General features: G+C 38.1%; 1 protein-coding gene across 2 annotated transcripts in view; it reads right to left on the reverse strand.

The window, feature by feature from the left end:
* The window catches only part of PHC3 (polyhomeotic homolog 3), a 64,275-nt gene extending 50,849 nt beyond the window's left edge, over positions 1–13,426 (reverse strand). For both annotated transcript variants that reach the window (XM_051983161.1, XM_051983160.1), the window contains exons 1-4: positions 13,400–13,426; positions 10,481–10,646; positions 6,616–6,771; positions 5,743–5,820 (exon numbers count right to left, since the gene is read on the reverse strand). In XM_051983161.1, the coding sequence (XP_051839121.1) occupies positions 5,743–5,820; positions 6,616–6,771; positions 10,481–10,646; positions 13,400–13,413 (414 nt within the window). In that variant the 5' untranslated portion in view covers positions 13,414–13,426. The remainder of the gene's footprint in view (positions 1–5,742; positions 5,821–6,615; positions 6,772–10,480; positions 10,647–13,399) is intronic.
* Between the last annotated feature and the right edge of the window lie 11,903 nt (positions 13,427–25,329).

The raw sequence follows: 25,329 nt of genomic DNA on the forward strand, positions 1-25,329 counted from the left end.
TTTTGGTTCCCCTCCTCTGCAAAGATCCACTCCTCCCGTTTCTTTTGCTGGATCCTCCTCCAGATCATATTCTCTAACTGCTGTTATCCACCAGGGGCTCTGTCCTGGGTCCTCTTCTTTTCCTCCTCACTTCAGTGGTGATTTCATCAGTTCTCAAGGAATCATACTCTCTATGCAGATGATTCTCAAATCTACTGATCCAGCCCTAATCTCATTGCTGACCTCCAGTCTCATCTCTGGCTGCCTAATGGACATTTTGAACTAGACAGTCCATAAACACCTTAAACTCATCATGTCCAAAACTGAGCTCATTATCTTTTCCCCCAGACCCTCTCCTCTTTCTGAGAGTACCACCACTCTCCTAGTCCCACAATTACACACATCATCCTCAGATCCTTACCACACACCCCCAGCCCTAACAGTCAATCTGTTGCTTATCTGAAAATCTGGCCTTCCTCACAGTTCTTGCACATACCCCCTCCTCCTCTGAGACTGTCAACACCCTGGTGCAGGCTCTCATCCCTCATACCGGGACTAGCCAAACAGCTGCTGATGGTGAGCCTGCTCTACAGATTGCCCCACTCCCTTCCATCCTCCTCTTGGCTTCAATGGTTTCCTTATGCCCTACTCAATTAAGATCTAGTGACTCCTTTTCAGTTCTAGAGTCAAATTGAAAATTCCACCTGGTGTTCAAAACCCTTCCTAAGTTGGCCCATCCCACCTTTTCAGCCTTTTTCTATTTCACATGACCCCACATATTCTGTGAGACTGTAGCAAGGGGCTCTTGGCTATTCTACCTGTCTCTATTTTTAACTAGCCATTTCTCATGCCTAGAATATTCTCCCTCAGCATCTCCAACTTCTGGCTCTCCTAGTTTCCTTGGAGTCTTGGCTAAAATCTTACCTTCTCTAGGAAGCTTTTCCCAAACACCCTTAATTTTGGTGCTTCCCGCTCTTATTTCCAATTAATCTTGTCTTTAATCTTTGAACATCATTGGTTGCACTCTCTCTCCCCCAATTATACCATGGCCTCCCCAGGAGCATAGACTCTTCTACCTTCCTTTGTATCCCTAGAGCTTAATATAGTACCTGACACATAGCAGGCACTTAATGTTTACTGAATACTAACATACAGGCTAAAACAAAATAATATAAAATGATGGGGGGAAGGAATGGAGGGCAGCCACTGGGGGAACTGCTATTTACTTCCAATGAATGAGTACCGGAGTGACCAGAGCTGTGCTATGTGCTGCCATTTCTAATACTATCTCCTAATTGTTTCTGGATTTTAATCCTGTCTCTGTATTTAACCACATTCAAGTCCCTCAAAGCATTTCACAGAGTGCTGGGCAATAACAGACAGCCAACAAAATGTGCTGCCCCGATTTCTAAAGCAGCAAGATCACTAAGCAGCCCAGAAGGACCAGATCAGAAGCAGGTCTCAAAGCTGGCCCTGTGACTCCATTCTAGGCAAAAAGAAAGCATCTCTTGAATCATGCATGGATAAGCAGCTCTAAATCTATAACTCTCTGATCTGATGAACCAAAGGTTATGGACAAAGAATAAAAAAAGGAATTATGTAAGTGAATTTTCTAGTTGATAGGCTATGTGATAGGCTGTATGAACACTCAAATAATCACAACATTTTTTAGTTGGAATGGATGTCAGAGATGATTTAGTTCAATCTTCTCATTTTGCAAAAAGAGGCAACCAAAAGCCCAAGATGCTCAATGAGTTGGCCAAGATCACAACCCAGCTATTAGATAAGTTCTAATTAAGTCACTGTGTGGTCATAAAATCAAGTTTCATGAAATTAAGTGTAGCAGGCCTCACAAATCTATAATATAATGACCTGAAGAAATTCTATTTTCTTTTTCTGATTAATCATAAAGAAGGGCTTTTAACCATTACTAGCTGCATTAAATGAGCTAGGAACATTCCCTTCCCTTGATCTAGTTAAACTCAGGCTTATCCACAAGAATGACTACTGGAAGGCCCTGTTAATTTGTGAAATGTATTTAATGAAATAAATGTATTTAATTAATGAAATTATTTAATTTATGAAAATTATGAGATAATTTTACAATATGTATTGATAGTGACAGGGAAAGTTGATGAAACCAGATATTTTAAAATAATAAAAGTATACCATGGTCAGAGATTGCTTTTCTAGTGATCTTTTCTAACAAAGTTTGATTAATTTATGATGGGAACTATTCTCAGGTTCAAACTCAGGCTTTTAATCTTAGGAGCAGCAAGGGATTGAACTCCACTGCCTTAGCCTCTTGTGAAGCCAGGACTACATCTCCATACCAAGATAAAGCATCAAGCCAGAGCTTTGATAGCAGACTGTGATGGAGCCTCATTCTCTGCCAGGTTGGACACACCTTTCCAGAGGCCAATCACAAGGATCCAGAACCTTTCATTCTGTACAGTTCTCAGTCAATGTGCTTCTATAACTATTACAGGCTAGGGATCTTCCTCAATTCTCTTGACATTGGATGGATAAGATTCATGCTTATATGCTGTCTGCTCTTGCCACACAACTGGCTGACCCTTCTTTCTACTCTTATGTCTGTAGTGACATCCTTTACACTAGTTTATTGGGCAACAGTAATGTTTATTCATGATTAACCAAGCCCACGATACAACTATTTATTGTTGTAACCGTCAATAATTTTTCTAAGACAGTAGATTTCTATGACTAAAAGCCTTACAGCCTATCACCAGAAGAATACATGGGCTAACAGGATGCTCTTTCATTTCAGCGAGAGCCAAGAAGATGCTTAAAATCGCTATATATAAACAGAGAAAATAAGGCATTCTTTCAGTTTCATCCTATCATATAAATATGGTCTTGATATGTAAATCAGAGACAAAGAAAGAAAACTATACACCATATCGCTAATGAGCACTGATGCAAACATTTTAAATAAAACATTAATGAACAGTACAACCTATTAGAAAGATTATACACTGTGACTAGGAAAAATTTAAATAAAAAATGGCAGGACTATTCTAGCTTAAAGGAGACTGTAAATATAACAAATCAGATTAATATTGTAAACAATAAAACTATGTGATTATATTAAAGGGTTGTGGGAAATTTTCAGACAAAATACAAGACCTACTTCTATTAAAAGCATAGAAATATAGAAAGCATAAAAATAAACTGTCTTTTCTTTACATATAGTAAATAAGTTCAAGGGCAAAGTATAAGGGCAAACAATATAAGTAATGGAGAAAGTCAGAAGCCCTTCTAATAAGATGAAGTTTTAAAGTAAGGATGCACATTATCATCACTATTTAATAAACTGCTACAGCAGTAAAATTTTAAAAAAAGAAATTGAGGGGAATAAATACACACAGGCAAAGAGAAAGAAAATTATCACTTTTTGCAAGTGATACAATTTATTTAGAAAAATTTAAGAGAGTCAACTAAAAAGTGAAACAATAACTTCAGCAAAATTGTGGGATAGAAAATAAATCCCTATAGATCATCAACATCTGTGTATGATCCAACAAAACCCATCAATAAGAGCTAAAAAGAGAAATTTGATCTGAAATAACTACATCAGATATAAAATATTTGGAAGTATATCCACCAAGATGAACCTAGGAATTATGTGATTCCAACTAAAAATACTCTTTGTGAAAATAAAGACCAATTTAAATAATTACACATGTGTAAATCAAATCAATATAACAAAAAAGACAATCTTACCTAAATTAATTTATTCAGTGCCATAACAATCAAATCAAAAGGAATATTTTCTAGAAAAAATGATAAAATAAAAAAAAAGGAAAAATAACAAAACTCACATAGAGGAACAAAAGGTCTATAATCTCAAGGAGTAATCATAAAAAAAAGTTATATGTGTATCGATACCAGATCTCAAATTGTATTACAAAGCAGTGATCATAAAACAATTTGGTGCTAGCTAAAAAGAAGAGGTCATTCAGTGGAATAGATTCATTACACAACTTAGTATACTATGCAAACATACATAGTTAAGCAGAACAGTGTTAAATAAAGGTAATGACCAAATTTACTTGGGAAAGGATTATTTAGCAAAAATTGCTAAGAAACGGCCCAGTAATAGGTTTACACTATTGTACTGTATACATCACATTTATCAAGAGAAGCTCCAAATGATACATGATCTGGATATGAAAGGTCACATCATAAATCAGAGAAGCAAGGAAGAGATTACCTTTCGGAGCTTTGGATGGGGAAGAGTTTATGGCTACACAAGTGAAAAAGAGGATCACCCAAGATAAAAGGGACAATTTTGATTATCATAAAATTGAAAAGGTTTTGCACAAAGAAATATGGTATAGTAAAAATGAGAAGTGAAACCGGTACCTGGGGGAGAAGGGAAGAGGAACCTTTGAAGTTAAGTTTCATTGACAAAGGTCTCATTTTCAAGATATATAAGGAACAGATTCAAATCTAGAAGTTTTTCCCCAATAGAGAAAAAAAAAGGATATAAATAGTGACTGAGTTCTCAAAGAAATCCCTCCAGATTTCTATCATGCAGTTTTACAGGACAATAAACTTATTTTCCTTTTACTAGTTCTGAGAAATATGTATCAGCTCTTTCCATAGTTCCCAATGGCAAATGCTATAGATATAAAAACTGAAGCAGATCTCAGGGCTGAATTTTCAATTTTATTTAAAATGTTTATTTTCTTAGCAAGACTATAAATCTTTAATTCACAACTAATTTTTTTCATATCATAAGGTAAAAATTTTGGGATAATTGCAAATTTGCTATTCTAAAGAAATTATAAAGTAGCATTTTAATATATGGAATTTTCAACTAGAAAATATAAGACTAATGGGGATTGGTTCAGCATTTGGTGTAACAGAATGTTTAGTCAACTTAGGACATATATTTACATAACTATACCTCTACTACATTCTGAATTCTTCTAAAGCTTATTGTTGTAATCTATTTAAATCAATCTCAAAAAAAAAAATAGCTCTAGAATTTTTTACCTCATCAATTTAGTCTACTATCTTTTAAAATTATATATTTAAATAGTAAAGTAAAACAGTTTTCTTTACTATTAATGCTTATTGTTTATTGATATTTTCTTAACTTACAATTACATAATTATATGCAGGTTTTTCAAGCATAGTATATAAGTATAGTATATATATGAAAAGTATAATATATTAGTATATGTATAGTATATATACATATAGAATATAGTATAAGTATAGTATATAAGAAGATATTTGCAAAGTTGGTCATATTATTTAACTAGGCTAAAAAATGAAAAGTATACTTTAAAAATACTAATTGCACAAAATTAGATATATAAATTTACTTATACATAATGAGACATAATCAATAAACAATAGCAGGGTGTAACTGTTTAATACATTCCTTGGTATAGTGAGCTCTCCATAAATACTAATTAGTTTAAACACATAGAATCAAGAAGTAATCAGCAAAAAAGGGTACCAATTCAAAAATACAGATTTTGTGTCACATGAGAAATAATCACTTATAGAAAAAAATCCAAAAAAAGCTAACACCAGTTCTGAGACTGAGGTCTCAGAAAATATTAGTTATCAACTTCTGACAGGTGTTATTCCTTCTAAAAATTACTATTATGTATCTATTCCTCAAAGAGCTTTCGCTAAGCTCTTTAAGGATTAAACAATATTTTATTTTTTAGAAAACTTAATAATTAAAATATTTAATGCCAGGAAACAATTAAGGACACTTACAGATGTCTGGGACATGCTTGACTGTTGTGTGACACTCCCTGTAGGGGATGTAGATGGTCTCCCACTGGACAGACTTGCCTAAAAGAACAAGTAAAATGTTTCTTATAAACTGAAGTTAAACCTTTATTGGCAGTGAGTTTATGAAGCACAGTGAGTAAAAAAGTCTAAGACTCCATGAATTCCCTCTAAGGCCCACAAAGCACAAGCTTCCAGCAGAACAAATCTGAAGACAGGAGGAGCAGTGTTTTCTCTCAGCTACACTTACCAGGCCCTACAGGACTGACCACCACTTTCCTGCTGTCAGTTCAAAGCCCAGACAAACCATGACTCAACTGCTATGTCATTGATAGAGAAATTAGAGCTGTACTGGCTACCCAAGGTTTCAGTTTCCTCACTTATGCCAGGATATTTTGTAATTTAAAAAAACCTAGTAAGAAGCAGCAGCAACTGGGAATCTGTTGACATGTGAAACAGATATATTTTCAGATATTACAGGAACTGAGATCTTTTACATGGACCTACTAAGATGGTTTAGGGTTACATGTTAAATGATTTTTATTGCAACAGATCTCTGGTCTAATAATAATGGAAACACTTGTCAAAAATGTTTAAATGACAAATTATGTTCTTGAAACTGCAAACACAGCTTATATAACCCTAAACTATTCCCTGCTAAAGTCCAAGCTCTGCTACATGATCCTTTAGTACAGACACACACAAATAAACACACACACACAAGATGTGCTATCACATGATTTGCTATCAATTAATTTTGTTAGGAGAAAGAGTCAAATGATACTTGAAAACCTTGAAATCCTAATATCCAAGTATTCCTGTGGAGCCCTGCATGTTCTCCATTAACGTCCATCTCACCTGCACGGCCGCAAGGCTCTGGAGCTGGGAGCTGCTCAGGTGCTGCTGCTGCAAAGCTGCCGTGTGCAGCATTAGGTGCTGCTGCTGGGCCGCATACATCTGCTGGAGGTACTGAGCTGCTGAGCTAGGGGGGCGGTGCAAAGCCTGCTGAATGACCTGGCAATTGGGGAGCAATGGAAAAAAGTCAAACCACAAATGAGAGGTTTCAAACTAATACATAAAAGGTCAAGAAATTCATCTTGGCTGTTTGGCTTGCAGTCCGCCAGTAAATTTTCAGTACTCAGAAGATGCTCACTGCGATGGATTTCTTCCTAAATTCTCCTTATGTTTAACAGGGTTCACTAATTTCTACAATTTAAAGTTTACTCAGAATATACATTTATCATTGTTAAAAACTCAGATGATGCTCACTGCGATGAATTTCTTCCTAAATTCTCCTTCTGCTTAACAGGATTCACTAATTTCTATAATTTAAAGTTTACTCTGAATATGCATCTATCATTGTTAAAAACAGGATGTTCTCAAACATCCTCTTTGTTGCAGCTACTCCAATTTAAAGCAAGATATTTCACCAAGATACCATAAACAAATTAGGAGAGTAAGGAATAGTTTACCTGTCAGATCTATGCAGAAGGGAAGAATTTATGACCAAACAAGACATAGAAAACATTATGAAATGCAAAATGGATGCTATTGATTACATTAAATTAAAAAGTTCTTGCAGAAATAAAACCAATGTAACCAAGACTAGATGGAAGCACAAAGCCATGAAATATTTTTAATGGCCAAAGTTTCTAATAAAGCTTATTTCTCAAATATATAAAGAACTAAGTCAAATGTCTAAGAATACAAATAATTCTTCAATTGATAAGTGTCAGAAGATATGAACTGGCAGTTTTCAGATGAGGAAATTAAAGCTATTTATAGTCATATGAAAAAATGCTCTAAATCACTACTGATTATAGAGAAATGCAAGTTAAAACAAGTCTGAGGTACTACCTGAAACCTATCAGATTAGTTAACATGATAGAAAAGGAAAATTAAGTTTTGAAGAAGATAAGGGAAAATCGGGACACTAATGCGCTGTTAGTAGATTGTGAATTGACCCATCCATTCTGGAGATCAAATGAAACTATGTCCAAAGGGCAACCAAACTTTGCTTACCCTTTGATCCAGAAACATCACTAGGTCTGTATCTCAAAGAGATCATAAAAAAGGACCTCTATACAAAAATATTTATAGCAGCTCTTTTTTCTGGTGGCAAAGAATTGAGGGGATACTCATCAATTGGGAAATGACTGAACAAGTTGTGGTATATGAATGGAATGGAACACTCGTGCTATAAGAAATGATGAACAGGTGGTTTTCCAAAAAACCTGGTCTTACATGAACTGAAGCAGAGTGAAGTGAGCAGAACCAGGAGAACACTGTATATAGTAACAGCAACACTATATGATAATCAACTATGATAGATTTAGTTCTACTCAGCAATAAAATGATCTAAAACAATTCTAAAAGATTCATGACGGAGAATGCCATCCACATCCAAAGAATTATGGAATCCAAATGCAGATAGAAACATACTATTTTCACTTTTTTATGTCTTTCTGTTCTGTTTCTTCTTTCACAACATGACTAATGTGGAAATATGTTTACATGATTATGCATGTATAGCCTATATTAGATTGTTTACCATTTTAAAGAGGAAGGATAGGGAGGAAGGAAGAAAAATTGAAGGCCTCAAAATCTTTAAAAACTGAATTTTGGACTTGAAAAGTCCTCCATAAACAAAGTGAAACATACTGTATAAAAACTAACAGCAATATTCTGAGATGACCAACTGTAACTGACTTTGCTATTCTCAGTAGTACAATCATCCACAATTACTCTAAAGGACTTATGATAAAAAAATTCTATCCATATCTAGAAAAGGAATTGATTGTGGCCAAATAGACTGAAACATCCTCTCTTTCTTTCTCTTTCTTTCTTTTTAACTTATTTTTTCTTGATGGTTTTAATTTTCATTAGGGTAGGAGATCTATGTTTTCTTTTACAACATGACTTTTATAGGAAGGTTTTGCATAACTTTACATTTAATTTCTTAATTATGTATGGAGCTAAGAGAGAGAATGTAGAACTCAAAAATCTTAAAACTAAATGTAAAAAAAATTGTTTTTCAAATGTGACTGGGGAAAAATATGAATAAATAAATAAAATTTAAAATTAAAAAAATAAAGAGAACTATTAAGAATTGATAATATAAAAAATAATTTTGAAAACTCTTTTTACATGTAATTGGAAAAAATAAAATACTATTTGCAAAAAAATAATAACTTTCACCAAGGTTGGTCATGTTCAGGTGTGTGTGTATTAAAGATGGTAGAATGAAAGGAAATATTTAGAAATTACTTTACTCATAACTATGAACATTTAATTCATTTTTTACATATCTGTCTATTGGTAATGAAAATAAAATCTGAGAACTTTATATAACAAATGGACCAATGTCACAGGCCACACCTGAAAAGAGGAATAAAGAAAATCCTCACTTTTCAGCTCAAAATGGGAAATAGCCTGAGTCTTAATGGCTTCTGATATTCACTGTTGCCATATGCCAAACTCATCATGTATCCTCATGAATCTTTAAGCCACAGCAAGGCAACAGTACAAAAGCTAGCAAACTCCAAAAACAAATGAAAAAACATCTCTGTGGTGACAAAAGAAATTAAACTAAGAAGGTCAAGGTCCAGACAAAAATGTCCTGAATCGTGAAGCCAAAAAACCTTATTTTCAAAGTCTTAAGGAAGAGATGCATGCCTACTTCCATTTCTCCAAAAAAAAAAAAAAAAAAAAAAAGGTCTTCTTAGGGTAACTGAAACCACCATGGAGTCAAAAAAAAAAAAAAAAATCCACTTAACTTCATGTGATTATTTATTCATTTATAACATTGTTCCCCCTGTACTAACAGCCCTTCTAACAGTAATTCATCTAACATGGTACTTTCTTGTAGTCAAATAAAAAGTTTAAGGAAACTGTGTTTCCTAGAACAAACTAGTAAATCAGTATGTCACATACCAGACTCTGCTCAAACATATGGATATTTTCCCTGAAGAATTTGGCTTATTTTAAGATCAAGGCTTTAAGTACCTACTCCCCAAAGCCATTTACATATAGCTATATGTAGGTGCACATATAGGGCACTCTAATGTAGCTTTAGAATCTGGGATACTAAATCAGAGAACAATTTAAGTATATCACCATACCAAGAATCCACTCTTAAGCAAAGACTAACTCTTCCTTCAGGGAAATGAGTTGATTCCAAAATGTAATGCAATTAAGGAAATTAAATGAAGGAGAGTGTTGAGACAGAGAAGAAAAAAATCTTTATTCAATCAAAACTCGAGGAATTTCCCTAGAGATTATGAACTCTCACTAAAAAAAAATCCTGGAATATTTTATTTAGGACTAAAAAAGATTATTCCCCAAAGCAAGGTTTTTTTTCAAAGTATAAATTTAGATAGAGGTTAGTTAAGTCCAAAGAGAATTCCCCAAAGCTGCTGCAAAAATGTGAACTTCTCACCTTCCAGGACTAAACTTGTGCCCCTACGATGAGGCAGCAGTGACTGAGAGCACCCTAACTTTTCCAGACACTACAAGCCACACATTTGTAAGTATCACGAGTCTCAGGATATGTGAAAGCTTCATCTATACTTAACAGCTGCAAGACAGTGATGGCCTTACTTAGACCTATCGTGAGGAGGGAAGAATTCTGGAAAGAGAAAAGTATTCCTTGCTTTCCCTGCTCCTGCCCTCAGCAGAAGCAAACAAGAGATCCATCTCCTCGTCCTCACCCTTTCTGGCATACCTGAACAGCGTGTCGGTCAGAGCCACTATAAACAGAGATCTGTGGTTGTGGTGTCCTCGAGGAGGAAGTGCTGATCGTGGTGGTGGCTGTACTGCTAGGAGCTGTAGACACTGATGATGTTCCCGAGTTTGCTTCATTATCCATACTTGTATGGTGCTCCTTAAACCTAGCAAAGAACACAAATAGCTGTTAGGCCAGTGCCTTATACCATCCAAGTGCTTTAAAATCGAATTACTCCAGAAAAATGACACATGCTTCATGAATTTAGCAAGGCCCAAGGGGAACAGAGGAATCCACCAATGTGACCTACCTGCAGTCATACTTCAACAATTCAGAATTTGTAATAACTCAAAAGAATGGCACGTTCATCTTGGCATTGGCAAAAAAGGTTGGGCTTTTTTTGTTTTTGCTTTTAAAGCAAATTGATATCTAGAAAAGAGATTACAGGAAGAGGGCCTTAAGCCCCTCCTAAAAAAAAAATCACAAAATTTTGGAGATAAAAAAGACTGAGAGATCATCTCATCCAGAGGTATTAAACTGCTGCAACACTCTGGAGTGCAGCCCAAAGTGGATTAAAATAGAACTAGGAAGTATTTAAATTAAAAAAAAAAAAATGTCAATAGGTGCTTTTCTAAGTCTACCTGTAGTCCAAAGGAATCTTTATGTGAGGTTCCCACTTCTGACTTTGACAACACTGCTCTAATCAATTCTCACATTAAACAAATGAAGAAAAAGGAGATCAAGCAAGGTCATGTCTCCCAGGAGTCACTGATGGCAGCAAAGAGGACTCTTATTGTTGGAATTTAATAGCCTTCACTTAAATAGAACAGCTCTGTTCATCCCAAATAAAAACTACTGTGATCAATTCATTAGATTCCCACAGGACTTCTTACACAGTTCTTTGCTGATTACAGTTGCATGTCCTAGACTACACCTCCCTCAAAACAGAGCAGTAATTCTAAGTAACAATGCATCCATACTTTGCATTAATTCACATTTGCCTACTTCTCAATTATTTCAAGTTAGCCTTATTGTATATAATAGAATTTAATTATATTGTAATTAAAACAACAATAGCATAGAGCAGATTTGGGGAAGCTGTAGAGAAACTACTACCGTGTTTCCTGGATAATAAGACCTATCCCGAAAATAAGCCCTCCCCTTACTGTGTAAGATTCCTCTAAAATAAGCCCTCCCCTGAAAATAAGCCCTCTGGTGTTTTTCTGTCCAAAAAAAGAATAAAACAGTGTCTTACTATCGGGGAAACACGGTATCAGTAACATGTCTAAATCCCTTAAAAAAAAAAAATTAAAAGGCTTTGCTTGAAGAATTAGCATGGTCTAATTTTGTAAATAGTATCATTTATTGAATCTTATAGACTAAGAATTATTCTTCATTTTTTCCATTTGTTTGAAGTCAAGATACTGATAACTACAGAATACAAATCACTCTACTTTATTCCTGTCCAACTTTCAAGGGTTTCCAAGTTGCTAGAATTTTGTACAATCCCAGCTATTAATTTCTAGAGAATCCCCACTTCAGAAAGCCAACCTGGGATGAATCATGCATATAAGATTCCTTATCCCTCGGCAGCTTTCTTTGTGATTTGGAAATAAAATCTGAATCACTACACAGCAATAGCACTGATTAAGAAGGCAACACGAGGATCCTGCTACAATTTCACAGAAAAGAATGGAGCGTGATGATCTTAACGACCTTTTAAATCTATTCATGTTTGTTTCCCTGTAATGTACAAATCTCATTTTTTATTATCAGTTCTATAAAATAATTACAATATGAAAGCTTGTGCATGATATGCTCAAATTTAAAAAGCATTAAATGAAAAAAAAAAAGTTTATTTGATAACAGAAAATTCCGTGTAGGCTGATGATTTATATTTTTAATAATCTTAACATAGGAATTTATAAAATGTATTCTACGTTCTTCCAGCATCTTTCATCAAAGATAAAGTATCTTAAAGTCCTTAAGGAACGGGCACGGGTGAAATGTCTCGGCCACAGACACTCCCCAGGACCTCCAAGGCACCGTACCTAGGCTGGCTGAGCCAGGGCCCCCCCAAAGAGTCAAAGGCCCGGGGAGGAGGGCCCCACAACACCAGTGAGGGTCAGCACGAGCCCCTTCCTGGCTCCAGCCATGCACAAACAGCGCAGTGCCCACACCACGTCGGGCGCTTAATAAGTGCTGGCAGAGAAGTTCTCTGGTTGCCTCCCCCAGCCCACAAGAACTCACAAGAGTTTATTTCACGAGCCCGAGGGAAGCTGAGGTCCTGGAGGGCAGGGCCCGGCAGCACTTCCGTTCAGTAAGCGCCCAATCACTGCAGGCTCACGGTGGCCCATTCACAGAAGGGGGTCAGACCCGCGTGGGGGGCGTCTCCCGTGGGCGGTCCCCACTTGATTTTAAAAAAATCTTAAAACTTGTTAATTATTTCTGGATCATGGATTCCTTGGTAACGGTGCCCACGGGACACAGAGGTCCGCCCCGGCCAGCAGGAAGGGCCCCCACGCATGCAGCCCACGGGGGCCACAGGCCCAACCCTGCCGTGGTCTGTGTTCTGCGCGCCCCCACCTTCTAAGGGGGAGGACAACGTTGGGGAAACTGAAACAGAGCAGGGAGCATGCAGCCCCCTGCACCCAAGCAGGATGCACGCCCGACCACGCGTGACCGCGGCCCGCCGTGGGCAGGGCGTGTCCTCCCCCGCCGTCCCGCCCCTGCCCGGCCCCAGCGCCTCCCAAGGCCCGGCCCGCAGTATCCCCCAGGCCGTGCCAAGGAGGCCTCGGGCCGGGAGCCCCAGGCAGAGCGCGCCCCCGCCAGCCTGCCGGCCCGCGCGCGCCCCTGTCCCGGCCCTGCTCCCGCCCACGCCCCGCGGGCCGCCGCCACCGTTCCCAGCCAGTCACTCACTCCGCTTCCGCCATCTTCTCTCCTCCATCACTGACGCGGCCTGCACATGCGCGCAGAGGGCGCGGGGCGGGAGTGGGGGTCACGTGGGGCGGAGCCGAGGTCACGTGGGGCTGCGCGACTGGCGCTCCCCCGCCTTGCCCTCGGCCGCAGCCCAACTCCCTCCCCTCCACGAGTTTCTCGTGCCCTCGGGCTCCGTCCTCTCCTCTTCCTCTCGAGTCCCGCCCCCGACGTCCCCTCCAGCTCAGCGGGCGGGGAGCGGGGGTGGGAGGAAGGTAGAGCCTGGCGCGCCGAGGGCCTCGGAACCCAAAGGAACAGAATTCAAGTGCTGCGCGGGCCGACGCCTCGGCCGGATCGTCAGCCGCAGAGAACACTCCCACTGGGCACTAGGTGGAGCCATAGTGCACAGCGTGCGGGCTCCTGGCAGAACTCGCCCGTTCAAATTCTGCCTCGGGTGGTGTGACCCTGGCCAAGTCACCTCCTCCGTTTGTCTCAGTGTGCTCATCTGTCAAATGAGCTGCAGAAGTAAAAGCCGCTCCGGTATCTTTGCCAAATGGGGCCACGGAGAGTCCCACACAACTGAACAGCCAATTGTGCCGTTAACTTCTCCAACTCATTTGACAGATGTGGAAACTGGGCAAAGCGCGCCGAGTGACTTGTCTGGTGTTTAGATCAAGGTGTCTTCAGAGGGATAGTCACCAAAGTCAGGAGACAGTCACTGAAGTGAGCAACGGAGAGGGGACCTTCCTGCCGCCAGCTGCCTCATTAAATTGCCCTGTGGTCAAGGCTCATTTGGGCCAAAGGGCTCCGGAACACTGGCCCGCTAGCCTTTGATCTGGGGGGACCACGAGGGATAGCATGAACAAGGGTCCCCTAACCTCCCGCAGAGATGCTGCTCGGCAGACCGTGGTCGGTTTCACTGATCCATTTCCCTGACTGATGACGTGTTCCAAGCATCTTCTCCAAAGCTCGTCATTCATTCTAGGTTGCATCCTGCACACCCCCGCCGTTCACTTCTTCCTTGCTCTCTGTATTATATTCATTTCATTTGTCCAGAGACGGTTGTGTTCTTTGTCTCACATCTGAGCCCCTTCCTTCCTTCCTTTCTTAGACGGTTCTCCCTTTCGCAGATTCTATGGCCCTACCTCAGATTCCCATCCATACCAGGAGACCCTGCCCCTCACTCGGACACAATCTCCTTGTCTATCTTCAGGATCTAGCTTAGGGGAAGCTAGATGGTGCAGTGGATAGCGTACTGGCCCTGGATTCAGGAGACCCTGAGTTTGAATGGACCTCAAACAATAATACTAGCTGTATGACCCTGGGCAAGACAATTAACTCCAACTGCCTCATACACACTAAATAAATAAATAAATAAATAAATAAATAAATACAGGCAGCTTAAATCCCAGAACAAAATCCTTCATTTCTCTTCGGGCTGCTCTGACTCTCCCTTCTTTTTCTACAATCTCACTGAGTGGACTGATGTGGCTCTGGAGGAGAAAATAAGGCTGGTGGCTCATCTAAGTGAAGCCCTCCATCACTTCAATCCAATTCACTTACATGTCCTCGTCTCACTTTCCCGATGTCAGGGTCCTTCTCAAAAACAAGGAACAGACAGCCACAATATCCCAGAAACTTCTTCACTCTAGAAATTCACTCTGCCCTTGGACTTTACATAATGAAGAAACCTCTGCCCCTTTTCTTTCTGATAGGCAGATTCCTCCCAGAAGTTCCATTTTTAAGGGGGATGTCCAGACTACCCATTACTTCGATCTCCAGACTGAATTCCTGTCTCTCCTTGACAATTTTAAAAAAAATGATCTTGCAAGGAATACTTTTGTACTATTCTGCCCCAATTAGAATGTAAGCTCCTTGAGGGCAGATTTTCCTGTGTTTCTTTCTTTTATTTATATTCCCGAGCTTAGCATACTGAAATGCTTGTTGATTTGATTTTCTGCAGAAGCCTTCCTCAATGCTACCAGATGATAATGTTTCCCTTTCAGATTATATCTACTCCATAAACATCAGAGTTATTCACATTCTCCATGATTAATCTGTATACTTCTTGAAAACAGGAAACATTCTTTGCCTTTGTATCTGTGACTAGCACTTAATCCATTGCCCGACCCACAGAAAGCACTCAAATGCTTGAGTGGCCAATAAAAGCAAATGATAACATCCATAAAATATGGGTATTAAGAGATCAGCTTTTGTTCCTCAGAGAAGTTTGGGGCCCACTTGTACTTTCCTGAAAGCAATCTAAACTCACTTTTTTCCTCCTGTTGAAATCTGGATCTTTCTCATCCATTTATTCCATTTGTGTCAGATACACATAGCAATGAATAGGCTGTATCATTTGTCCATATCATTATTGTCAACACGTTAGGTCTTTCATGTGTGGGTAGGCAGGCTAAACTCCAGAATGCCTTGCAATATTTCAGTTGTAGAGGATACAAGATACCCCTGTGCTTACTGTTTGTGGATTATGAAAAAAAGCTTCAGGGGAGAAAAACGCCACCTTGAAGGCTCTCTTCCAACGAGCTCCCTCATAAATCAGCCATCACTTAAGATGCCTTCAAAGGCTTAAGAGAGATACCTTGTTTCACAACTCTCTGTATGTGAACAGCAAGTGCCATATAAAGTTGGGTGTTCTCCACAGTGAGAGAGGAGCTCCACCATAGAAGGTCACCTGGTTGGCAAGATCCTCAAGATGCTCCTGTTTGGTGCAGGTGATACTGGTTCTCAATTATTAATTATTTCAAAGCCGGTTGCGCCAATTCTTGGGGAGAGGGGAGTGTACGACATATCCATTTGAATATAGGTCAAGTAGAAGATACAATCATTGTCCTCAAGGAGCTTGCAATCTAGTAACACAAATATCACAACTATATCATCAATTATAAATATTTTTAGTAATTTGTTTTCCAAAGAAGAAGCAGAAAATCCCAGTTCTCTGGAAAATGAGAGTCAATAAGCACCAACTCTAGAGATAGAAGACCTGGGTCTGGAAATCCTGATGTTTATTTGTTTGTGTGATTAGAGAAGTCCCTTTACCTTGATGGGATTCAATGGAGGGAGTTGGGTGTGGATGACACTGGAGGTATCCAACACTAGATCAAGGATCCTTAGCTTTTTTTTAAGGCCCCCTTGGTAGTTTAATGAAGCCTATAACCCCCTCCGCAGAATAATGCTTTTAAATACATAAAATAAAATATATGAGCACAAAGGAAACCAATTGCATTGGAATAAAGTTATCAAATTTTTTATTAAAATTCAGACACCCCAAGGGAAGAATCCATGTTCCAGATCTATGAGCTCTTAAGTCAAAAACAGTGGGGGGAGGGGGGGGAGGGAGAGGAGGAAAGAGTGGGGGGAAGGGGCGCGGTTCTTTAAAAGGTTTTTTATACTATATTCCCCACTACTGCCCCAGACATGGAAATATCCTTTGTCAAAGACCCCTTCTCACTCTCCCCTTGAGGAATCCTCATCTTCATTGTATAAGCACAGCCAAGTCCCACTTCCTACATGAAACTTTCCCAAGATCATTTTGGTTAATCTCACTGGCGCTATTAAAAATACTTTGGAAGGCTTGGGTAGAAATGATGGGAACCTTGAGGACAGGGACCCACTTTACCTCAGAAGAATTTGTGACAGGAGAGGAAATCTGGGTGTAGTCTGACATCCCCTCTAGATTTGGGGAAAGTAGATTTCAAAGGCTGAGGAAAAGAAGCAGGGGGAAGAACAGTCAGCCAGGAAGAACGGGAGGTTCTTAACAAAGAAATCTGTAGACCCAAAAGAAAACAAATCCAATGAGAAAAAAAGAAGGGGATTTTTCTGAAGAGAGCCATGTGATGCACACAGGAGCACAATGGATGAACTGCTGGATTTCCAGGTCAGAAAACATGTTCAATTATAGCTTTAGCTGTTTGACCTTAGGCAAGTCATTTATTCACTTTCTGCCTTAGTACCCTCATTGATAAAATGAGGATAATAATACTATCCACCTCATAAGGTTGTTATAAGGATCAAATAATAATATTTTTAAAGTGCTTAGTAAACAGTAAAGCATTATCATTATCATATAAAGCTATTATTATCCCAAAAAAGAATGTATAGAAAATTGAGTCAAGTCCAGGACTATAAGAGTATGGTCAATCCTATAAAAATACCATCAGTGATCAACTGTGATGGACTTGGCTCTTTCAACAATAAGATGGTTCAAGGCAATTCCAATAGACTTGTGATGGAAAAAGCTATCCGAATCCAGAGAGAGGACTATAAAGACTGAATGTGGATCACAGTATAGTATTTTGATCTTTTTTGTTTTGTTTGTTTTTTCTCATTTTTCCCCTTTTGAGCTAATTTTTCTTGCATAGCATGAAATATGTTTATAAGAATTGCACATTTTTAAAATTTTAATACACATTGCTTGATGAATCACATTAGAAGAGAAAAATCAGAACAAAAGAGAAAAACCATGGAAAAGAGAAAAAAAAACAGAAATAAGAAATGTACATAGCATGGGTTGATTTGCATTCAATCTCCATAGTTCTCTCTCTGAATGCAGATATCATTTTCTACCCAAGATCTGTTGGGATTGCTTTGAATCACTGAGCCATTGAGAACTAAGTCTTTCATAATTGATCATTGCACACTCTTTTTTTTTTTTTTTTTTTTTTTGAGGCAATTAGGGTTAAGTGACTTGCCCAGAGCACACAGCCAGGAAGTGTGAAGTGTCTGAGGTCAAATTTGAATGCAGGTCTTCCTGACTTCAGGACTGGTGCTCTATCTACTGTGCCACCTAGCTGCCCCAATCATTGCATATTTTTGCTGTTATTGCATGCAATATGTTCCTGATACTGTTTGTTTCGCTCAGCATCAGTTCATGTAAATCTTTCCTGGCCTTTTTAAAATCAACTTGTTCATCATTTTTTATAGAATAATAATATTCCATTACCTTCATATACCACAGCTTATCCAGCCATTCCCTAACTGATGAGCACCCCCTCAATTTCTAATTCTTTGCCACCACCACAACAACAACAAAAAGCTGCTACAAATATTTTTGTACATGTGGGTCCTTTATGATTTTCTTTTCTTTTCTTTTCTTTTTTTAATAACTTTTTATTGACAGAACCCATGCCAGGGTAATTTTTTACAGCATTATCCCTTGCATTCACTTCTGTTCCGATTTTTCCCCTCTCTCCCTCCACCCCCTCCCCCAGATGGCAAGCAGTCCTTTACATGTTAAATAGGCCTTTATGATTTTCTTGGGATACAGACCCGGTCATGGCACTGCTGGAGCAAAGAGTAAGAATTGCACATTTAACCTATATTGGATTACTTGCTGCCCAGGGGAGGGGAGAAGTGGGGAGGAAGAGAGAAAAAATTTGGAACACAATGTTTTGCAAAGGTGAATATTGAAAATTATCTTTGCATGGATTTTGAAAAATAAAAAGCTATCATTCTTATTAAAAAATAATAAAAAGCAAAAAAAAAAAAAATCAGGAATGCTAAAGGTCAGAATGAGCTGAGCCTGGAGAAGGAAGTTGAGGGCAGCATCATGGCTTTGCTGGTTTTGGTTTTAAGAGACATTGGGAGAAGAAGGAAGATTAAAGAAAGCAGAAGACATTTTCTAGGGAGTAAGGGATCATGACAAGTGAAAATAAAGAAAAAAAAGGCAGAACTGTTCACCTTTTTTTTCCCTCCGCAAATGACCTTTAAAGGAAGTGCTGAATAAAAAATGACTAATAGGGAGTGGTGGCCAAGATGAGTAAGGAAGCTGAACACCTGGCTGCCCTGGGGGTTCCAAGTCACCTGGCCTGGATAAATCATATCTTCAGACCAAATTGTCAGGGATATGTGAAAGATCATAGAAAGGGGGAGAGGGACCATGTCGGAAAAGAAGGCCAAAGGGAGACCTGGTTTTTTTAAAAAAGCAAGAGAACACCCTGCAAATAATAAGCCAATGAGCTTGCCTTTGATTCCTGGAGGAATTCTACAAAAGCTAGTTAAAGGGATGCTTGGCATGGTAGTGATTAGCAAGAGTCTACATGGCTTCACCAAGAATGTGTCACATCACCTAACCTCTGTCTGTTTTCCCAACTATAAAATGGGATAATAACAAACAATTCTCTCCCAGAAACTCGAAGGATCTTCTCCTTCCAGATTAATTCTTTCACTAAGGCAAACTAGCCCTCTTTTGCCTCAATTTTTACCTAATTAATTCTTGAATGGGGGAAAGAACTTACCTTAAAAAGGCCAGGATGTCCCATTGCCAGTCATCCTGATGCACGTCTTATTGATGGGGGGAACCCTGGAGCATTCCCCCCAATGTCAGAGGCCAGCTTCAGGGTTCCCCCCATCATTATCACTGGACTCTGATGCCTCTCGAGGAAAGAGAGGAATTGGTGACTTTCTACAGCTCTGTCTCACTTAAATCCAATTAACTTGCAAATCAAGACATCTCCCTCCTGATGGTCATTGATGATCTTTGAGAATGCAGAATGGATGAACAAGTCTCCTAGAGTCACTATAAGGATAAAATAAGAGAATAAGGGAAAGGAATAGCACTTACTAAACGCCTTCTATGTACCAGACATTTTACAAATATTATCTCATTTGATTTTCATAACAAGCCAGGAGGCTTGTTGAGGAGGCTGAGATAGAGAGAAGTTAAAGGGCTTATCCAAGGTCACATTACTAGTAAGTATCTGGGGTTAGATTTGAACTCAGCTTTTCCTGACTGTAAGCAAAGTGCTTTATCCACTGCACCATCTAGCTGCTTTGTAAGAGGGGATATTTGTAAAGCTCTGCAAATCTTAAAGCAAATTTTAGCTATCATTACTTAGATTAGAGCAGTTATTGATAATATATTTCATATTGTTCTTGTGGATTTGATGATAAAATAATCAAATGCACTGAAGACTAATTGGATAAATAAACTCAAAGAATAGTTGTTAATGGTTCAATATCAACTTGATAGGAAGTCTCAAGTCTCAAGAACCACAAGGCTCTATGCTTTTGAACATTTATAATCAGTAGTTTGGATAAAGATATAGAAATAAATATAAATATAGTATGTATGTATGTATATAGATACATAAAGATATATTTATATACACACAGATAACTCTATGAGTATATATAAGATATATTTCCATACAGATACATATATGTATACATGGATATAGACAAATACATGGATGTGGATATGTGGATATATACCTTGAGCAAACTCTTAACAAAATGAAAGTCAATTAATGCAATGACTTCGACTTGGCTACAAAAATTAAAAAATCACTTTCACAGGTGTAATATGGGGGAGAGATGATTAAAGAGTAATGGTTCTGAAAAAGATCTGAGTGTATTAGTGGACAGCTCACTATGAGGCAATTGTGTGAAGTGACAACCCAGGAAGCCATTGAAATCTAAAGTTTTATTAGGAAGAGCTTTCTTTCAAGAAAAGAGAGGTGAGAGCCCCTCCTGCAATTCTGCCCCTGTTAAACATCACGTGGAGTCTTGGGCTCAGTTCTGAAGATCTCACTTTAAGAGGACGTTGGCAAGCTGGCTGATGTGCAGAGACGGGCAACCACGACAGGGAGGGTGCTTGGTTCATGACTGGAGGAACTAAGCACGTTTAGCTTGGAAGAAAGAAGCCCCAGAGGGGCATAGTGGCTACATTTAGGTGTTGGAAAGATTGCTATGTGCAGAGAGCTTGGACTTGTTCTATTTAGGCTGAAAGGACCAAACCAGGACCAGTGGGTGGAAGTTACAAGGAGACAAATTTAGGTTTGAAGTCAGGAAAAAATATGCACAATCTGCAACTTTATAGAGATTTGCCCTGAAAGAAGGAAAAGCCTATCCTGAAAATTCCCCTGACATCTCCCAACTTGAAGCCATCTCTCCTTCCTCTGGATTTAGTCTTTTCTCCTCATTTGGCACTTCTGTTTCTCTTCTTTTTTCCTTGTTACCTGGAACTGTTATTTAAATCTGTGCTATTTAATTTATCATCAGATTAGGTTTTATCTTCTCTTGTCTCCACAACTGGATTATAACCTGTGGGACAGGAAGGGCTGTGTCCATCCATTTTCCCACAATTTGGAATCCTGGACCTATATACTGTCGGCACTCACTAAATACAGGTTGATTCAAAGAGAATGTCAAATTAATGAGCATATCTACTGGATTAATTTCCCTGAAAGTCTATTAAATGATAATAATGAAGAAGAATTTTTGTAAAAAAGAGATACTTCCATGAAGCTTTGATTTCAGCTAAGAAGAGCCACAGTACATTAGCAATCTGGGATTGTTGTCAGGACTTACTAGTTGTGTGAACCTGGACCAGTAACTTAATCTCTGCCTGCTTCAGTTTTCTCATCTGAAAAATGGGAATAATAATGGCACCTATCCATCAGGATTGTTATGAGGCTCAAAAGGAATAGCATATGTATTATTACAATTATTATATATGTAAAGAATTTTGAAAATGTTTGAACGCAATATGTTATCTATTGTTACTATTGTTTTTAATTCATTGATGTAAATTTTCCTTCAAAAATTGCAAGTCATCCATACTTATTTATGCTATGGAATTGTCAGTCACACATTGACTTAAAAAACCACCAGTTAATATTACCCAGTTGTATTGTAGTTTTATTTATTTTGTAATATTTCTCAATTCCACTTAAATTTGATCCAAGAATCTGGAGGGTTGGGAGCACTGTGTTCAGCCTGGGGATCCTGAGCTTGATCCCTCTGTTCTAGATCTCATTACAGGCTGGTTCATAGGTTTATTATTATTGTTTGAGCTTGGTGCATGACCAACATGCTTCCTATTCTTGTCTTGGATCTTTTTAATGACATCTCTGGCACTCTCTTTGCATAATTCTTTGTGGTTACAATGATACAGCTCACAAATGTCTACTTTGCACCTCTCTGTAGCCCTCTGGATGAAATAAAAAGTTAATTTTACTAACTGTAGTGTTTAAAGACTCCCAGCTAGATAGCAGAAAAATATGGATGTTAGGAAAAAGAACCTTTGTTTCAGGGAGAAGTGTGGGGGCTTTAAAAGCACTTTGTCCTTAACCTGCTCCCATCCAACTAATTCAATTTTGTCTCCATCTCGTTGTCCATCTGCAGTGTCTGTCCTAGATAGACACATGGGGTGGGATGAGGGAATGGTAAAAGCAAGATGGCAGAATAGAGGAAGCATTACAGCCAAGCTCTCTCAACATTCCCCTCCAAAAAAAAACTGGAAAATAATGCCTCAAATTGAATTCTGAAAGAGTAGAACTAACAAAAACTCAGAGAGAGACAGTTTTTCAGCCCAAGACAATGTAGGAGGTCATGAGAGGTTTTTGATACCAGAGTTAGGGTTGGTCCAGGGCATGCCTGGCAATAACACCAGTTACGGATTGTGATTGCAGTGGCAACAATGGCAGAAGCAGTTTCAGGAGCTCTCAGGCAAGAGGTGGTAAAAGAATCAGACAAATGATCAGAAAAATGTTATAGGGACCCCTGCGCTAGCACTGAGCTCAAAACTAGATGCTGTTAAGCTACTCCATTCCTTATGCCCACTTACAAATCAAAGTTCCAGAGAGGACAGAAATTGTGATTTCGAGGGAAGAAAGGGCTCTTCCTGGATTAGGATCAGAGTCCAGACATCGACTCATCTCCTGGGAAGTACCAAAAACTTACAACCCCTCCTCCCCCAAATAGTGCTGATAACAGAAGCTTGAAAAAGCCTTCCCTACCCTCAAGGAGAACAAAGCCCAATTTTCACATAAAGTCCAAAATTGAGAAATGCAAAAATAGTTAGAAAAATGAGTAAACAACAACAATTGACTAAAAATCTGCCATGGTGACAGAAAAGATCAATTTATGAACTCAAAAAAAACCAATGATATGAAAACAGCCATAAGCAAAATCTCAAAGAAAAATGCAGATTAGATCATGGATGGTTTTTTTTCCTTATTTAACAACAGCAAAAAGAAAGAAAGAAAGAAAGAAAGAAAGAAAGAAAGAAAGAAAGAAAGAAAGAAAGAAAGAAAGAAAGAAAGAAAGAAAGAGAGGGAGGGAGGGAGGAAGGAAGGAAGGAAGAAAAAAAGAAAGAAAGAAAGAAAGAAAGAAAGAAAGAAAGAAAGAAAGAAAGAAAGAAAGAAGGAAAGAAAGAAAGAAAGATGTTCATTTCCTCAACAATTTAAAAATTAATATTGAAGAAGGAAAAATAATTTCTGAAAGAGCTAAAGAAAGAGCAAAAAAATTTATTTTAAATCAAAGAATAATAGAGGTAATAGAGGAAACATTGGATAAAGAAATAAGAGCAATGCAAGAAAATTATGAAAAGAAAATTAAGTTTGATAAAAGAGGCACAAAAAATATTAAAGAAAATAGCTCCTTAACTCATGATGAAAGATACTATCCACCTCTACTCAAGGAACTGATGGAATCTGAATGCAGATCCAAGAATACTATTTTTCACTTTCTTTATTTTATGTTATTTTTTTTTCCTTTTCTGTGTTTTCTTTGTAGCATGACTAATCTGAAATATGTTTGGCATGATTGCACATGTATTACCAAATCAAATTGCTTAGCATCTCAGGGAGCAGGGAGTAGAGAGAAAGAATTTGGAATTCAAAAACATTTTTTAAATGCTAAAAATTGTTTTTATGTGTAATTGGGAAAAAATAAAATATTCAAAAAAGAAAAGGCTGCCTTAAAAAGTAGAATTGGCCAAATGTTAAAAGAGGTATAAAACCTCACTAAAGAAAATAATCCTATGACAGTAACTTAACCTTCAGTCTGTACCTAAGGAGATAGATTTCAGGAGATCTGTGAACTTGGATGAGGGAAAAATCATATCTTTTCTTTTCTTTTTAAAACATTCTGAGAATGGCTTCATAGGCTTCACCAGACTATCTAAAGGGGCTATGACATTAAAAATCCTTGCTTGGATATTAAACTTTATATTGCAAGCCAAATTATAGCCATTTTTCATCCAGCTAATTTTTCTTGTATAGATTCTTAATACTAAACTCTTTAACTGTACTTAGTGGAGTTCAATAACAGTTAATAGATCAAATTAAATAAAATATGTAAAATACAATGAAATCTTTAAACTTTTATTTCTGTTGTTATAATCCCTTTAAACTCTTCCTTTCTTTTCTTTTCTTTTTTTTAATAACTTTTTATTGATAGAATGCATGCCAGGGTAATTTTTTACAGCATTATCCCTTGCATTCACTTCTGTTCCGATTTTTGCCCTCCCTCCCTCCACTCCTTCCCCCAGATGGCAAGCAGTCCTTTACATGTTGAATGGGTTGCAGTATATCCTAGATACAATCTATGTGTGCAGAACCGAACAGTTTTCTTGTTGCACAGGGAGAATTGAATTCAGAAGGTATAAATAACCCAGGAAGAAAAACAAAAATGCAAGCAGTTTATATTCATTTCCCAGTGTTCTTTCTCTGGGTGTAGCTGCTTCTGTCCATCTTTGATCAATTAAGGCTCTCTTTATCGAAGAGATCCACTTCCATCAGAATACATCCTCAAACAGTATCGTTGTTGAGGTATATAATGATCTCCTGGTTCTGCTCATTTCACTCAGCATCATAAACTCTTCCTTTCTTTCTCCCCCCCTTTTTTTTGACATTTTGGAACATGGCCAAAGTTAGGGGGGGAAACCTCTACAATGTTCTGAGATCACATTTTCCTTATCTAACAACAACAACAAAAAAAATTCATTCAGATATTTCATTTTCTCATGATTTAAAAATTAATATTGAAGAAGGAAAATGGGCCATTGGACAATATTAAAACCAGGGTTCAAAGTTAAGTGAATGAAGATCGCTCTTATAGGTTGATGATTAAATTCAGATTAAAGAGATTTCTGCCCAACTCAATAGACTAACTTTTCTAATCCTCATTTT

This window comes from Antechinus flavipes, chromosome 3 (genome assembly GCF_016432865.1).
Source record: "Antechinus flavipes isolate AdamAnt ecotype Samford, QLD, Australia chromosome 3, AdamAnt_v2, whole genome shotgun sequence".
Taxonomy (NCBI): Eukaryota; Metazoa; Chordata; class Mammalia; order Dasyuromorphia; family Dasyuridae; genus Antechinus; species Antechinus flavipes.